Below are 18,859 nucleotides of genomic sequence, written 5' to 3'. Positions count from 1 at the left end.
TGGAAAGAAAGAAAGTTTGTTTCTCCAATATCAATTAAAACTCATTACACTAGCCAGCTTGCGAGCGTTAGTCTATTAGTACGAACCTTCTTTTTTTTCTAACCTTACTCACAAATATAAATGTTCATCAAATCGAATCAGAGACGTAGACGAATTTTTGCTAATTCGAGGCTTATTTCTACTTTTTTTCTTTTTGCATTTTATAGAGCTGCTATTTGTCCTTTTCTCTCTAGTGTTTGCGAAGCACAGCTTTGCATCTGTGTACATAATTTGAATCACGCTCGAAATTTTATGATACGGAGGGGATAGACGAAAGGCATTTAGTATGCCTATTAGGGGTCAACCTGAAACACAATATGTACACTTAATGATGTCAGTGATCCTAAGACGAAGGCGTTAACAACGGCTAGCCACTACAATCTGGCACATCGCCACCTATTTTCGATCAAGCATCGATACTACATTTACACACCGTAAGACGTCTGTGAACAGGCGATAAATGAGAATAATCGATGACTGGGAACTTGTTTTGGTCATTTACACTAGAGAGAGAGAGAGAGAAGGACTTAATTTACCCCTTGGGGAATTTACAAAACAATCTACAACTTACAAAACTTAACAGCAATAATAGAAATAGTTTATATTTTTAAAATAGATATTAAGAACGACAATACAGGCAAATACATTTTGCCGACCACGTACAGCTCACTTTTTCATTGTAAGTTTGAAGCTTGCTCTTGTAGAAAAGATGAATTTTCCTCTTCCGTTCACAAAATGAGTCACGAGCATCAATTTTGAGTCACGAGCAAATTTCTCGTATTCAAATATCTTCGATTTTTCAAAAGAAACATGCAGTAATTTGAGCTCCGCAACGGCGAACAAGATTCTGAAAGGGTAACGTAATCGAAAATATTCAGGTCATGTTTCCCGTGGAAAAGGAGTAAATCACTTATCTCTAACTTATAGGAGTAAATATTCAAGTTCAAGAGTGTAGAATTATAATCACCAGTCATGCCAATCCCTTTAATGCAACGCTTATTTAAAGACTCCAACTTCTGAAGATCTGTTTTGCTTGGGGACCAAATTGGAGATGCATAAGATAAAATGGAGAGAATACAAGTTTTGATAAATTAATTTTGAGTGATCTAGATGCACTCATCGGAACATTTCTTTTCTGCATAAAGAAGACCTTATAGCACTTCGAAATTTTGTCAGCAACGTGGAGGGACCATCTTAAATTCGAAGTAAAAATAACACCAAGGTCTTTAAAACTTTGAATGCTATCAAGCAAAGTATTACCGACATAGAGAGTCGTTATGGAACAGTGAAAAAATGAGAGTATTTTGCACTTCTCTGGATGTAAATCGAGAAAATTTTCACTGCACCACCGCTGTAGAGCGGACAAGTCAGTCTGTAAGGAATTAGAATTTACGCTGCAGCATTTCAGATCATCAGCAAAGAGAAAAGAAGAGGTGCTATGGGTCGAGGGAAGATCGTTTACAAACAGTAAGAATAATAAAGGCCCTAAAATGCTACCTTGGGGCACCCCACTTGTCACTGAGGCAATTTCAGATAGCATGCCATCTATGCGCACACGCTGGTAGCGATTGGATAAATAACTATGTAGAAGTTCTAGGAAATCATGATCAAGGCTATATGACGCAAGTTTATAAAGCAGCCTGTCATGTCGCACTGAATCGAAAGCTTTCTTAATGTCAGCATAAAACACGGTAGTAAAAAGACTCTGCTCATGACCTTCAAAAATTTTATCACAAAAACTCAAAAGTTGAGTTACAGTTGAACGCCGAGACATGAACCCATATTGCGATGACGAAACTTTGTACCGGATTTTCAAATAAACATGATCGAATAAAACTCGTTCTAGACCTAGTGATAATTTCGGCAATAAGCTGATTGGCCGATAATTGGTAACATCACTGTAACTTTCTTTCTTATGAAGAGGCGAAACATACGCAGTTTTCCAAGCATTAGGCCAGACTTTGTGCTTCAAAATATTCTCGTAAAGCGCATTAACCAAGGGACACAGTTGATTAGAGCAGTACCTTAGAAATGCAGGAGGTACATTATCACAGCATACTGAGGATGAATCATCAGCAGTGCTTAAGAAGTTGAGAATTTTATCGAAAGAGATATCAATGCAATTTAACGAAATTGACGAACAAGTTTAGAGCTGTAACACATCGACCGAACAGTAGGGTTTGAAGACTGAAGCGAAAAAGCGATTAAATAAATTGGATTTTTCTAAAATGGTGCGAGCTTTAAATGACCCCCAATGTAAGGTGCCAGGAAATGTACACTTGTTGGAAATGCTCTTGAGAATTTTGAAACAGTTGTTAACATTCAAATTTGCAAATGAGTTGAGATAACATAATTTATCTAGTTCTAAGTTTTGGTCAAGCTCAAGTGCCAGAGAACTATGATTGCAAGCCGGGAATTGTCGTGTCTTTGAAGTTAGTTTATTAATAAGGTGAACGGTAGATGAACTGTAGTGAAAAGGTAGTTGTTGTCGTTTTTTCCGTTTCAGCTGTGCAGATGCTGCCACTGCACCTGATATTGTAGGTATAAACAGAGTTGAAAAAGTTTCGAGTAAATGAGGATAACTTAATGCATCGTAGCATGCATCTAGGAAACTATTAAAAGTAACGAAATTAAAAGAACTTCTCAAATAAGATGTTGAAAATATCTCAGCGTTTGTATGCATTGAAAATGTAACCCCAACGGCACGGTGATCAGAAAATGCACAATCAAAGACAACAGGTTCATTTTCTAGAAAACGGTCAGTTAGAAGAATGTCAAGTATATTCCCACTATTATGAGTTGGTTCATGAATCAATTGCTTCAGATTGTAATCCTGGAAGATTGAAATCAAACTCATGTGATAGCTGGAAGAACTCAAGCTAGTACGCCAATCAATATCCGGTAGGTTAAATTCACCGCCAAGGAAGAAATAATTATTTAAACAACCAAGTTTTGAACATTCCGTCCGGTAAGCAGAATATACTAAGGATAGGAAATATTGAACTTCTGAACAGCGTTGCCTGAACCTAGAAGATGCAGGAGGATTATATACTGTGGCAATGCATAAAACATATGAAGAACTCGAAAGTATAGCAGCGCATCCAACATTAGAGTTGCAATGAACCGGTATGATATCAAAATGTGAATTTAAGGTAAATTTCATGGCTATAAGAGCACCCCCGTGTTCGCCATTTGATCTATCAGATCGAGCAATAACGAAATAATCAGAGAAAGGAAAAACGTGGTTAGATTCGGTAGAGTCATTTAGCCACGTTTCGGAGGAACAGAAGATACCACAGTTCCACGAATTTAGTCATCTATTTAATGAAACCAAACTTTGGCAATTTAAGAACACTATAAATAATTCAGAATATAGTCAGTCTTCATTGGAATTTATTGGAACCTCTTGGTCATCCAAATAAAGTTTTAAATCTCTAATTTTAATGAGACTTTTGTCATGCCCAGATTCGCTAAGTTCAAATCGCTTTTTCAGAAGGGTTCTTTCAAGTTCTTGCCCAGTTTTTGTGAGGGACTTACTAAGGAATACGGCAGATGAATAGTCTTTCAGCTTGTAGGCTTTGCTCAATAACTTGCGAGCAGACCACTCTGAATTCAATTTTACAATGATACTTCGGGACTTTCCTGAATTGGGTTTCACCTTGCCCGCCCTATAAACGTCTTGAATACAACCTGAAGCATCCTTTTCAATAAATTCCAGCACATCGGTGACTAGTTTCGAATCATCTTCGAATCGTTTCGCTGTGATTTGAGATGAGCTCTCAGGTATGCCTTGAATTCTGATTTCACCTACTTTATGGAGGGTTTCAGACTGTGGAGAGGTAGAGGGGTTGGAGATGACGGTTTGGACAGCAGGGGTGACTGGCACAGACTTGATAGATTTTTCTACCGCAGATATCGAATCGACAATTAAGGTAGTGGACTTCACCCTGGACAAGGCGTCGCGTAATAAACAAGTGAGATTGCTTTTATTGACTGGCGAGAAACTTATTCATTTCTTCAGGATTACAACCAAGCAGCTCGTCAATCGCAGGATAATAGTCCTTGGTAGACGGTAACCGCCCACGTCCACTATCGCCGTCCACCATGACAATCAAATCAGTTGTCTCTATTTTAGCTCTTTAAAATAAATCAAGAAGAAGTATCGGCAATAAAGCAGAGAATGATAGAGTTAACAACCAACAACGTCACGTAAGTGAAGTGAATATATATTTTGTTCTTCTGGTTCAAATGCTTTGTACCATCAATCGGATCTCTAAAATCCTTTAGCATAGGGCTATCCACGTAAGTATCCGATTCGCCGAACAGTGCGCTCTATTTAATAAGTTTATCACAACAATTATGCTAAATGCTGAACGTACTACGTGTTATTAATGACGCTAAAGCAATAAGATGATTTTTTTCAGATAGTAAACTGACTGCTCCATATTTTGCCGCTGTTCGGAATAGAGTGGCTTCACGTCTCTCTTATCCTCTCCTTTTCTCCACAGTCACCTGCTCTGCGGGTCTAGTCTGTCTGTCTCTTCTAGCTGGAGGAAGTTCAACTTGGTATCACCAGAAGAGTAGCATCAGTAGGTTGAACCAGCCTTCACCTACTACTCAACATTGTGAGGGGAAAAGACATTTTTGCACCATGGACTCTCCCGTCATTGGTCCTTCGGGCAAGCACGATGCAACGGTAAATAACCTTTGCGAAACTTCACACGATAAGTATATCTCTGTTTTTAAACCAAGGAACATTTCATGGCTCAAAAACGTCACACTGATCCGTGTAGTCGACTTGTCACATTAGATCAAAACGTGGCTCCAAGAGTCAATTTTCTTAGTTTTGTTGTAGTTGCTTCGGCAATAATCCGGAAGGCTTTGAGCCACGAATCCGAAACTTGACGTCTTATGATTAGTTAAGTTCTGCTTTAATTACACGTAAATTGGTTCAAAGTCCTTGAGCCCGGGCTTCAACTATAGTTTATGACAGACTTCGTTTTTTTAAGCGTTTCATGCAGTTTTTCGTTATTTGCTTGTGTTTGCGAAGCGAATCCTAAATTTCATCACACTGATGTGGTAGTTGGTTTTTTGAACACGCTTTTCCAATTAAGTTTCCATGCGGATCCCAATATGCTCTAATATGCTCAATAAGGTGAAAATGGGAGTCAAAATTGCTTTCTGACGCTTGGATGCAAACGAATTTTAAAAAAATCGCAGTGCAATGAAAAAATATATATATTGGCCAGTTTGCTTATTATTGGTCAATTATTATTGCATCATGAAAATAGCCGTCGCGAACGTTCTCCGAGTTCGAAATGGCTTTCATCTAATAAGACAAGTGTAGCGTATGTGATAGTACGATGCATTTTTTTCCAAACTAAGTCGGAAATAAAAGCTACTTCTGTGGCACTTTTGAAGCAGGAGGCAGCATTAACAGTATAATACCATGTGCTTTGATTTCATAAGTAATAACTTAATGTAGTTGATGCTTTATTAATTGATCAAATCAACCGAAAAATTATTCGTTTTATTTAACAGTATAATTAGAATTCGATTTCAGAATTTTTTCAACTCAATATCGCGAGATTTTGAAATGCATAACTTATTCACTATTTGGCTTTATACTTTTCAATATCAGGGCCGCCACTGCATCTAAGCTGTGTTTACTTACGAATCATTGTAATAAGTTAAGACGGTTCATCCACAAGGGAAGGCCAACATGCGAGCTGTTGTGCCCCTGCTTAAGAACTACATTCATTTTTTGGTTATTTTTCTGGGCTCGGTAATATTGCCTCTTCCTCAAGCAATGAGCATGTATCATGGTAGGCCTCGAGCATCCGGCCTTTCGACTGAGAGGCGGAGACGTAACCACTTCAACATCGCTCCCCCTTTCACCCACGCTCTCCATTTTTTCCATGAATTTCATTTCCTGTTAAAAGTTATAAGTGTAAAAGACAAATTGAAATAAATTACTCAATTATAAAGTGTAATTGAAATTCCAAAAGCTTCATTGTGATACACATTGTTTCTTCAAAACTTGAAACTTGGAAAATTTTCAATTCTTTTTTTTCGGGTTTCCTTGTTCTTAGTTATGTCACTTAGTTTTGCTTGAAAAAAGTAACCGAATTCCTGCTCACCCTTGGTAGTGATATATTGGTATATTTGCAAGAAGATAAGCCACAAATTGTTGTTGTTGTTTTCTGTTGTCTTCGTTTAGCGGTGAGTTCAAAACAGCACCGCAGCCGAAGGTAACTTATTACGCAAACACCTTTCAGATATCTTTGATCGCGATTCCTATTAAAATGACGCAGCTCGGCCAGGTTTTTCAGAAGTTTTTCACAGATGTTTACTTGTCTATGAGGGAACCATTAGCGTGCCGAGGGATGATAAGGCGACCCCCCCTCCTCAATTCTGGTTGCCAAATATTTCCGAAGGGTCTCCCTTTGATATAACTGTATGACATTTATTTTTGGCTAACCAACCTCAAAACTTTTCTAAGGGCGCCTATGGCGCCAATATAACTAATTTTGAGGGGGGAGGGGAGCCAAAAAAATTTCCAAAAAGTGCCCAAAAGCGCCGTTTTTGGCCTGTTTTTTGAAAACAATTGCTTGCGGCGCAGAAACATTATGACAAAATGGTCCTTATAGTACTTTCGGAGAGCTGGGAAAATCTAATTGGTCGACCTATAAAAAGGTCCCTAAAATTTTCAAAATTTTTTGAAAAACCACCTCCCCTAGAAAAATTTTTGGACACGCCACTGGAGGGACAGATGCTTTATTTAACTTCTTTTAAATTTTGGATGTTCTACTTATACTAGTTCTAAAGCAATTGAGAAAGTTGTCCAGCTCTTTTTGAAAAACAGCAGAACATTTTGAAAACAATTTGTGCAAATGAACTTTTCTCTCCTTTAGCTGTATCGTTGTTAGGGGGCTGTGAAAATTTGTGATCTTCGATTGGGTCTTTTTTTCCGATTCTTTTGACAATTTTTTTGTATTTGTACCCGATATTATTTACCTCTTGGTTTACTATTTCTACATTATTTATATGTAAGTTTGACTTACTCTTTCTGGTGGTCGAATCTGATTTCAGATAGGAAGAGGCCTTCTGTGTGACTTCTATGCCCATCTTTGAGAGATTGTCATTTCCCAGGATTTTGCGTTCGTGTTCACCCTTAAAAAATGGTGCATGTTTGTGTGCCCATCCGTTGGATCTTTCGGAAGTTCTATTTTTCCAATTATTTTTTATCGGGTCGTCCGTGAAGCCGCAGTAAAGGTCTTTTGATGCTCGGTATACTGGAAGGCTTTTTCTTTTCGTTAAGGATCTCTAAGTTTCAGTTCATGGATGATATTCTGCTTTAAAAAAGTAACTGGGCCAGCCGAGTCGACTTGAAAATTTTTGTACAAGGTTCTCTTTTCCTAAGCCATTGTTCAACAACTTAGTTTTTTTCCGTCTGAACTGAATAGTTGTCTTCGTCGCTTAATCCAGTTTCTGTCCATGCGTTGATTACACCGCTTTGATTATTTACAGAGTTATTTTTAGGTTGCTGAATTGGAGATCGCACATCTTTTTTAACAGAATTTAAGTTATCGACAATATTCACATTCATCTTTTGGATTTGCAATTCCTTCTAGAATGACTTCTTAGTTACAAGGTGTACAATGTGCGTTTTTTGCTGGACATACTGCAAGGTGTCTTTTCCTGAATTCATACACGAGTTGTGTAGAGCTGGTTCTCTTTTGGCATTTGAATTCAGAATGGAAGTTTGAGTGGTGGTTCTGGGCTTTCGTAGTGTTAGTCATTTTGAGACAGTTAGATATCCCTTTTTCGTCTACTAGAGCCAAGTTCATTGCGTCTTGTGGTGCGAGTGTCTCAGTTAACAGTTTACTTTGAAAATCGTAATTTCTCATGCTATTGATAAATATATCCCGAATCCATTCTTCTTCTTCGCTAGATATAACACACTTTTTGGCCTTTTCTGCAAGATTCCCCAGAATTGTTCTAGACTCTCTCGGTCTCTTGTCTTCTTTTCAACAGCTTGTGACGTTCAAAAGTGGTTTTCGGTTTTCTGGTGAAAGCGAGGTTCAAGTTTTCCCAAAACTTTTGGAAGTTAATCCGTAGGATTTTTACTTAAGTGAATTTCTGGGCAAAATTATTTTTCCTTCAGTTCCCAAGGCTAGAAATAACATAGATCTGATTTTCTTATCCATTTCCTCTTTTCTCATCCCGCCAAAATTTTTCAGCTCTGACTTGATTAAGCGTTTTCTTCATCTTCGTATCTTCGTTTTTCTTCGAGGTTTCTGGCTAGTCTTGCTGCCTTGTCTTGTGCGTTTTCTGAGTCTGGGGTTTCTTCTAACGTAGCTGGAGTTGCTATTTTCCGATCGGAAGGTCATCAATATCTATGTTTTCTTTGGCTATCAGTGCCAATTGAAACATGACACTCCAATCTTCACATGGAATAGGGGGTCGATCGTGTGATTCTGCCAGAATGGAGGTGCTCCCCTCACGCCTCAAACTAACTAACTTAAAAGAATACGAATGTAAAGCTGTATTAAAAGTTTTCTCTAAAATAAGAACAATGAAGCGTACACGGTTTCACTCCGAAGTAGTGTGTATGTTCGAAGTCAAGGTCAGACATAACCAAACAAACAATAAGTAATTATTTTAATAGACAATCAGAACACTGGTTTAATTATCAGTAGATTCTTCACCATCATAAGGCGGAGAAGCAAACTAATTATTTAGCATAATGAAATGATCTCGATCACTCTTGGATGGAAATAGGGTGACTTGTTTTTTGATTTTAGGTGATATTCCTACATGGACTAGGAGACACAGGACATGGGTGGGCTGCTGGATTCGAAGCCATCAAGGAGCCTAATATCAAATACATATTTCCCACTGCGTCAGTAACTTTGTCTGTTCTCCTTCCTCTGTTACATTTTTAGTTATATGAAGCTTAACTGCTTCAATCTACCTAACCATTTAGTCATATAATTTCTTAAACTTCATCTCTGCAATGAAAAGTGCCAATTTTTTTTTAAAAATTGGATAAAAATTAGTACTCTGAAATGGTTGCAATTGGTAAAGTCATGAGCGCTTCTGATCCTGAGTAGTATTCGTTTTAGCGCGCCAATGCCAGTAACATTAAATGGAGGTGTTCCCATGCCGAGCTGGTTAGTTTTTCAACTCTTAAACGTTTCGTCTCAAACACTTAATCGTCTCAAAATTTCTTATTTCATTATTTTAAATTTAGCTAGGATTATTTGATTCATAGTTGTTCCTAAATAAAGCGACTTCAGAGCCTTAAATTGGAAGTAGACAGGATATTTAAATTATACCGCCTTTCACCGTTGAGTTCAAAAACTGTTTGGAGGAGATATTTATTTGCCTTTTTTGACAGGTTTGACATCGTCAGTCTAGACCACAACGGGAAGGAGGACGAAAAGGGAGTGAAGAAAGCAGCTGCAGAGTGTAAGTAATTATATGTTAGTAATGGGATATGTCTTTAAATGCAACAGGATATAGCTGCCTTAATTAGTCACGACAATAATGTGAAATTTCTGGATTGACGATCCCGCAGTGACAATTTTTTTTGAAGAAAATCCCGGGCTTAAGTTGCATTGCAATTAAGAGATGTCTCATATTTTTTGCAGGTTTCAATCCATGAAGCATTTATGTTGCAGTGCCACTTTATCGATGATCATCTATGATTCATTTAAGAAATATGGATGCAAATTTCCTTGATGAATTATGACTGTAACATAGATGTCAATTCTATGGTTCATCTATGCAATATAGATGACAATTACTTTGATGATTCATTAATAAACCATGGCTTAAATATACTTGAAATGAGTTAGTTGCAGGGTTTCACGATCACAGGTTAACTGAACATAAATTGGACATTTTTTGGATGCCAACTTGATTAAAAAATTTTCTTCTAATTATCCGTCATAGTGTTGAGCAGCAACAACTTCGGGAAATTTGTTTACGGCACACTTTAAGTTTCATGGGGATCCATTACAGGTTCACATCTAAGAGCTCTCCCGCGGTGTGATAGCTTAAAATTAAATAAAAAAATTTTGACTCATATATTGTTAAATCAATATGTTTGGGAAATCTAGATTGAAGCAAAACTGGGAAATTTATCTATGTAAAATTCGTTTTGGAAACAACAATGCATTCCCTTTTCAACTTCTCTTATACTCTTGGTTAAATATCTTCCCAAAATACCATATGGAAGGCTTAAATTATAATTATACTGTCGCATTTTTAAAAGGAGTAAGAACGTCGATTGAAGATTGCTTAGTACTCGATAGGATATTGCTTATTTGTTGAAGAGTTATCGCTGACAAAAAATATATTTTTGAGCTACACAAAATGTACTGTTTTGTAGCTCAAAACTAATTGACAAAGGTTTGTTTTTGTTCAATGGGCGTATACCTAACTTGTGTCGGCTTATTAAGGGTCAATGAACCTAGGGCATTTTTTCACACCTAATTCATTGCTAATTTTCGTGGCATTTCTGAAGCTCGGAGGTTGGACTCCCATATATAGCAAATAGCAAAAGTTTTAATGACTCAGGCTTATTTTTTATATCTTCTTATTTCTCTTTTTAGAGCTGCCTTTTGTCGTTTTCTCGCTTTATTAGGAAGTGACGCGTTGCATCTGTGTATATACGTCGTGACGATTTTTTATCGTTTTTCTTAGAAAAATTCTTTTTTAGTCACGCTCAGTTTTGAGTTTTCGTGGTTTGACTTCTGTTTTTTTTCAAGTGAAGTTCGTTTGCATTGTTAAAGGGGTAGTAAATTTCACTATGGAACAGCAAAATTGAAAAATTTGTTTTAAAAAGATCGGTTTCAAAGTTTGAAAGTTTATATAATATAAATTTTATCAAAAAAGCACCCATAGTAAGTTGTTCTGGAAATTCAAAGAGCATCTATATTTTCTTTAAATTTCAAAATTTGAACTTCCAGAAAATCTGACAGCTTTTTTTCTATTTCCTTGCATTCATAACTCTTTTCCAAATGTCAGTTTGCTTTGTTTTGAAAAATTTTAGACTAAACTGCACAAAAAACAGCTGTTAAATTTGGTTGATTTTTTGCTGCTAAAATTTGTGTTGTTTTGAAGCTATTTTTACCTATCAATTTTGATTTTTATGCTTGCGATTAGCAAACGTGATCAAACCGGAATATAGACTTTCCAGAAATAATTCAGTTTTTCCTTTCAGTTTTTGTGTCCATCAGAGGGTCGCGGCAACTCTTTCTTAGTCCATCCCCTGCTGTTGGTTTGTTGAAAGTATGAAGCTACCTGATCCATTTTTTCGTGTTGAAGTGTTGTCAAGATCAAATTTGTTCGTTTTTTTTTCAATCTCCTTAAGCATTAAGACAAAATTGACAGTAGTCATATCAGCTGCTAGAAAGCTTAAAACTGAATAAGGACGCAGAGCTTCATGGAGTTCATGGTTGCTTTTGTACAGGCGCTTTAGTTCTCCTTTGTTTATTTCTCGGATAAAGCCTGACACAAATCAAAACAGCACCTTTCAATTAAAACACAGCAGCAGTATATTGACTAGCGAAAGCATGAAGTTCTCGCTCAAAACCAAGAAAAACGCGACGACGCTCGGTATTTTAGGTGATAATTGACGAACCGTTCAGTAGCTCCGTGTATGAATGCTCTGGTTTGTTTGACAGCAGTGCATAAATATAGGGGGGTTAATTTTGGTGAGCTGAATGTAGACGGTATAAAACATATGGAATTGAAAGGAGCGAGTTTTGGAGGCTGCTTCGCACAGCCAAGCATCTCGATACAATTGCAGAGATCGACATTGTCGCAATCTCCAGAAATCAGCACCACTTCATCATCACTTTTTTTAATCTTCATTACCACTATCAAAGGCACAAAAGTCATCGTGTTGTTTTGTATCTCAATTTGTCTGTTGATTGTTGGTGATCACCTTCTGTCTGTTTTGGGCATTTTTAATCTCCGACCGACAGAGGAGGAACGATTCCTTCTTTGTACACAGACTGCAGGTAATTGGCTATGATACTGTTCTTGACTGAGATTTCCTGAATTTAGAGTCCGGTTCTGTTTTCTGCTCGAGTAGCATTGCAGATGAAAGACTTGGAAATTTTTCGTGCGTGTGATCCTTGCTAGACGTTATTAGATCGTTATATCGGGTTGTCGCAATTTTGGATTTTGGGACCCACACCTTGAACACTTCCAGTTCCATTTTTGTGTATTAAAAGCTGTTGATATGTTCCGATTCTGCATAGATAGACATCAAGAATTTTAATTCTTTTTTGTTAATAGTTAGGCTAAGAAAAATTGAAACAATGACTTAGTTTTTGTTTCGTTTTGGTACGAGATTTTGAAATTTGGTGATTAAAACCTGTTATTGGATAATTTCCGAGTTTCTGGCTCAAATTGCGTCGTTTGAACAATTCTCTTAATTGAAAGTCGCAATTTGAAAAGCGTTTATTAATAATTCGCCAAATCGGTTTGAGGTGGATTCTTATAGGGTAGAATGGCATAGAGTGTAATGGTATTGGGTAGATCAGAATATTTGCAATTTTCCTTTGGTTTTGTGGTTTGATTCTCGTAGAGGTCGGCATGTTTTTGCTCAATATAAACTTCATTTGAGACAAATATGTGATTTTTTTTAACGATTTTTAGTTGATTTCCTCTAATTTTTCTATCAGCTAGCTTGCCATGCAATCTTTGTGATATATCGTAAGTGCTGATCCGCTTCGCCTTTCAGATCAAATTCAGCCATTCAGTATAATAAAGATTCTCTTCTATATTCTATAATAAAAACTTTTATTTGAATTGTGCAAAGACCTTGTCGTTAATTCACTTTTATGTTGTTTCTTATATCAATGGTTGTGTTGTAGTGTTGGAAATGGTAGACAAGGAGTCGGCGGCGTCTGGCCTGCCACACAACAAGATCATGATCGGAGGTTTCAGTCAGGGGGGAGCGACTGCACTGTATGCCCTGGTGACAGCCCAGAAGCAATTGGGAGGAGTTGTGGCACTCAGTGCGTGGCTGCCTCTTCACAAGCAGCTGGAGGTATCATTAATTGTTTTTAGCTATTTTTAAAACCTTTTTATTGAAAAAACTTCCTCATTTTCAGCGTGTAACTTCAGAGTAGTGATGCAAAACATTATTAAAGTAATTATACATGGTTTGTTTGGACTAGTAATATTCAAACAACTGCGTGCGTTTCGAAAAATCAAATATGAGTGTTTTTAGATGCGCAAGCGATGGCAATGGAACACTAAGTTCTTCGAAAAAGCTTATGCAGCTTTATTTGTGGTTGAAAAGATTTCAATATGATGTATCACCCGGCCGTATCTTTTTTCAAATAATAACTGGTGTGAAAGAAGTATTTTATACCTAACTGGTGTTGATATTCGAAGATGTTTTGTTAAGAAAGTGGAAATCGCTCACAAGGGTGTAGCGGTGCTGCAATGCCACGGGGACTGTGACCCCATGGTCAGCTTCACCTTCGGAGACATGAGCAACAAGATGCTGGTGCAGAAGGGTATGACCAAATGCACCTTCAAACCATACCCAGGAATGTCACACGGATCATCTGCAAAGGTAATTGCGCGCAAGAGTGACAGTTTACATCAAGATCAATGCAACAAAAAGTTGATTGTTGAAAAGTTCATGGCAAAAAAATTTAAGAGTTTTAAGAATTGTTGAAGTAAGTGACGTTGAGTAAGTTATTTAGGTCTTGTGGTTTTTTGGAAAAGTCTAGAAATTTATTGAAGCTGAAATTTGATTTTTCGCAGTTTGATTTCATTGTGAAAGTCCAAATGGCGCGAAAAAGTGAATTCCTTAATTTCGAAAGTATGAATTATTTTTGGGTTTCTTAGCGGAAAATTTCCTGACCTGTTTTCTCATATTGGGTGAATCATATCTAAAAAACGTCAATCATATTCTTGAAAGTCAAAGAAGTTACGACTTTTTTTTAAAAAAATGTTTAAAAATGAGCAGTCTATTGTTACGACTTCCGAAAGTGGGAAGAACTTGGTCTTTGGACGTATAGCAGTTTTTTGTTTTACACGCAAAATCAGGTACCATAATCAATCATCAGAATGGGTCGAGTGATTGTCGAGAAAAACCGGTCTGAAGTTTGGAGTTTCAATCTAATTCGAGCGAATAAAGCAAGCGATCACGCTTATAATAAAGAGGTTACTAATGAGAAGCTCATTCTTCAACTTAAGTCAGACAAAAATAATGTTTATGAATTTTATTTAAGGCGCCTTTCTTCTTGGGAATAAAATTTTTAAAAAATCAAAAAATTTCAGCAATTATTTAGTTATTGAGCAAAATTGTTGTCAAAAAGTTTCTATCATTATAGAAATTCTAGGCTTTCTTTCAGACTCCATCAAACTACGAATGAAATATTACGCCTTTTCAAAGAAACCTTTTTTAGTTTTCTATTGTTAACGGAACTGTCTGTGCTACTTGCACAGCAACCGTCTATCCTTGTTGCTGTCTGTATGTAGATTTGCCAGCCAAAAAAACTTCATTGATCCAAATTTCTCAAATTGATTCAGTTATATGATAAAATTAAAATTTCAGTTTGATCAATCCAATAAACATTTGAATTTAAATGGCAATGTAAATTCAGATACTCTTATAACACCGCTAACAAAAAACTACGCAATTATAAAAAGAGAAATTGATTTTTTTTAGTTTTTATTTTTGGTCGGAACTTTCTCTGCTAATTGAGCTATAGATTTCCCTGATGAAAAATTTAAATTGATCATTTTTTTTTCAAATCTGTTTAATTTTATGATAAAATGCAAAAGTTAGTGTGATCAGTTAAATAAACATGTAAAATTATATGGCAATTTCTAATTGCTCAGCACAAATTTATCAAAAAAGTGTAAACCATGAAATGTTCTTGAAATTCAAAGAGCTTTAAAGTGAGTATTTTTTCGAAAGTTAAAATCGAAAAAAAATGAACCGAAGTTAAAATTTTTTGAGAAATAAAGTCATTATTTGGTCTTCTCGAGTTAATCGAAAGTTCAGATTTTTTGAGAAAGTACGTCCTTATTTTGAAAAATAAAATTTGAAATTTAAAAATTTCGAAAGTTGAAATTGATATTAAAATGATTCAAAGTTTAGTTTTTTTTTCAGTAATAAAATCATTATTTTGTTTTTTTTAGCTCAATGAAAGCTGAAATTTTTTTTGAGAAAGTAACGTTTTTGTCGAAAAAAAAATATTTTAGAAAAGTGTAAACGAAGTCAAGAAGAACAAAAAATGACTTAATTTTTCAATCTGTCCGTTGGCTGTGTCTGATTTATCAATATTAAGTCGGTGCCATGAGGCATATGTGTAATTTAGTGTGATGGTGATTAAACTTATCAAAAATGATAGCCGGTAGCAGTGAAAAAAAAACTTTTTTTTTTACAATTTTTAAATTTTTTTTCTAGAACAATTAATTGAATGAGGTGAAAAATAAGGTATGAGTTGTAAAAAACGGATCCCTGCCCAGACCCTGTGGTGATGGTCTGAAAATTTTTTTTTGATAACTTCTCGAGATAAGCTTTGAAGCTTGCATGTGTGGTTTGTTCAGGAAATGAATGACGTGAAGAACTTCATCGAGACTACACTCCTCTGATTCATCTACTTCTTCTTCACACAATCTCTCGATGCAGGCACTAGATACGGAGAGGGGAGGAAGGGAGACTATTATGGGTTAACACTGATACATGAACTCTGTAATTAATACACTCACTGCGACTACCTCTCCGGGGAAGGGTTGGCTGGACTGATCTTTCCAACAACTAGCCAGTCCATTTGTAAATTCCAGTTCTTTATCTGAATGATTGACGATCCGTACCATCCGAAAAACTGATAGACTTTTAGTTGATTCTACTGCCTATCGATTAATTATATATATTACTTTGCAATACGGGAGAGTTGTTTTTGATTTAAGTAGTTATTTTCATCTTTCTGATGAGTAGGAGAAATATTGCATGGCTAATATGTTGCGTAATATTAATATGTTGCAAGTCAGAAATGGTACAGAGTTTGATTAATAGACCATTTTTGCGGCAAATTGTCCAGGGCGCTTATTTATTATGTGGAGTCCATTTTTGTTGATTCGTTGTACTTATTTTTGATGCGATAGTTTCAAAATAGTCTGAATTATATTTGAACTTGTCAATTGGCAAATTGTGCATAATTGATTGGTTTTCAAAGCTAGTGAATATAGCGATAACAAGAGGCTGATAAAGCCCAACAATAACTAAAAAAATATGTTTGGATTTGTAATTGCTAGCATTTAGTCTCAAGTAGATGGTCGGAATTTGGACAGCTGATAAATTTAGTTTTTTCAAAACTAATCGCGTCGAACATTGCGAGTGGAAGGAAACACCAGTTATTGCGTTAGGGCAACTCCGTAGATGTTCCAATTGCGCTTTAATCTGTCATAATTTTTTTTCTTCAGAATTTGATGAACGTAGTTGAGACTATACACTAGTGGACAAAATTAAACGCAAGTGTACGTTTTAACTATGAAAAGTGTCTTATTTTAAGGACCATATTGGACACCAATAACTTGGAATGTTTTTAAAACGTTAACATCGATCGACAGCAAATGATCTGAACTACTTTCTCTGAAAGTATCATTTTTAAGAGTAATGAACGTAGCGAGTACTCTTATATAGGTCTTGCTGATTCTTTTTACAGGAAAAAGTCTTAATTTGTTCACGCTCAGTTTTGATTTTTCGCGGTTTGACTTGTAATTATTTAAGTTCAGCGCATTTCTATTGTTTAAAGGAAGGCAAACTATTATCGAACAGCCAAAATGTAAATGTCACGAAAAACGTGATCGAATTCTAATTTCGAAAATGAAAACTAATTTTTAGGTTTCCCAGTGAAATAAAAGTTTTACCTATTGATCAAGTTTTCTCTAATTGGGTTAGTTTTAACAAAAAAGTTTCCATCATAAATTGTTCTTCAAATTCAAAGCGATTTAAGTCGGTCTATTTTTTTTCGAAATTCAAAAGTTGAAATTTTATATAAAAAAAACTGTCAGTTGGCTATGGTTGGATTTGAAACACGTTCCAGTTTTTTCTGGGTCTGAAAATGCCAGTTTTCATTTTTCGTAATAAGTTTTTAATGGGTGTGAACTGTTTTTTGATTAAGCGGAGTTTAAAAGGTAGACGTAAAATTATATCTAAAAGTCTAATTAAATATAGTCCAAAAGAGAAAACAACCCGAATTTGCGTTTATTTTTGTCCTCTTGTGCTATTCATGATGATTATTTTTTCGTTTTCCAGAAAAAATTTTAAAACTTTTTCACTCTCAAATTTGGTTTTTTGCTGTTTGATTTTTGATTTATTTTGCAGTTCGTTCATTTCTTATGTTAAAAGGAAGGCAAACTACCTCATCGAACAGCAAAGTGAAGGGCACGAAAAACGTGATCGACTTCTGACTTCGAAAGAAGAATTTTACTATTCAGATTTCCTGGCGAACAAAAAGTTTATGAGTTGATCCAGGTTTTACACTTGCGAGCGGTAGTGTGTTAGTTTGAACCTCCTTTTTTCTCACCTAACTCGCAAATGAAATTGTTTATTGAAAGTGTTCATTTCATGCAAATTTCACTATAGCATTGACAAGTGCATAGCTTGTGTTTTGTTTGGGGATAGTGTTTGTTACTGATCAAGCGTCCGTTTATGAGTGGCTACTGCATTAGACTTATATTCATTAGATCGAATTAGGATGTAGGTTTGAATTCGAGACGTAGCCAATTTTTTATTGATTCGAGGCTTATTTCTACTTTTTCTAATTGCACTTTTCTAATTGCTCTTCACGTCTCAAACTGGGTTGATTTTTGAGGAGCCGGTGAATGTAGTTCTGCCTCTTATTCAAGTCGTGATGGTTTTTTTTCCGTAAAAAGTCTCCAAATTAGTTCAGGCTCAAATATACGTTTTTTGCAGTTTGACTTTCGATTTCGTTTTAAAATCATTTTATTTTTTTGTTAAAAGAAAAACAAGCTACACTGTCAAACCTCAAATTGTCTAAGAGTCACGAAAAAAGTGATTGGCTTCTATTTCGAAAATGGATTTGCATTATCCGATTTTTCAGGGAAATGAAATTTTCACCTTTTCATCCAGGTTTCTCAAATAGAGTTAGTGTTATCATAAAACAGGGTCAACCATGATTTGTTTTCAAAGCTCAAAAAGCTTAGAAGCCACATGTTCAAAACCAATGAAGGTAGAGTTGAGACTCTTATATAGGTATGGTTGACTTTTTTAAGAAAAATCTTAAAAACTGTTCATGTTCAAATTTTTATTTGCCGTTTTTGCATTTGATTGATTTTTTTTTCAAATTCACTTCATTTCCTTTGTTAAATCAAAGGCAAACTACCTTATTAAAAAGTAAAAATGCAAAAGCCGCGAAAAAGTTGATTGATTCTATTTTTGAAAACGGAGTATATTTATCAGATTTTCCAGCGAAAAAAAAGCACTGAGACCATCTAACTTTCGTTTTCTTAGGTTTCTCTGCGTTCATTGACTCTTTTCAAACTGTCTGTTTGCTTTGTTTTTTTTAAATCAAAGCAAACATTTTGCTTAAAGCCTTTGTTTTGTTTTTCAGTCCAAGTCAGGTAAATTAGAAAATTAGAGATCAACCAACAAATTAAATTTCAGAATCTGTGTTCTGCTCATGAGGACCAGATTCTTGAGGTCCAGATGATTTTTTTTAAATTCTTGAATTTTGTTTACGCTCAATTTAGATTTTTTGCGGCTTGATCATTGATTTCTTGTTCCGATTAATCATTCTTTTTGTAA

The 18,859-nt window shown here is 35.7% G+C and overlaps 1 protein-coding gene across 1 annotated transcript; it reads left to right on the top strand.

The window, feature by feature from the left end:
* The first annotated feature begins 4,462 nt into the window (after nucleotides 1–4,462).
* On the top strand, nucleotides 4,463–16,252 carry LOC134841965 (acyl-protein thioesterase 1-like). Its single transcript, XM_063858076.1, has 7 exons — nucleotides 4,463–4,735; nucleotides 8,847–8,944; nucleotides 9,168–9,215; nucleotides 9,443–9,513; nucleotides 12,936–13,111; nucleotides 13,475–13,645; nucleotides 15,637–16,252. The coding sequence occupies exons 1-7, from the start codon at nucleotides 4,691–4,693 to the stop codon at nucleotides 15,679–15,681; spliced, it is 654 nt and encodes a 217-aa protein (XP_063714146.1). The 5' UTR covers nucleotides 4,463–4,690; the 3' UTR covers nucleotides 15,682–16,252.
* Nucleotides 16,253–18,859: the final 2,607 nt, after the last annotated feature.

This window comes from Symsagittifera roscoffensis, chromosome 3 (assembly GCF_963678635.1).
Source record: "Symsagittifera roscoffensis chromosome 3, txSymRosc1.1, whole genome shotgun sequence".
Classification (NCBI taxonomy): domain Eukaryota; kingdom Metazoa; phylum Xenacoelomorpha; order Acoela; family Convolutidae; genus Symsagittifera; species Symsagittifera roscoffensis.
This window is presented reverse-complemented; position numbering and strand designations above follow the sequence as displayed.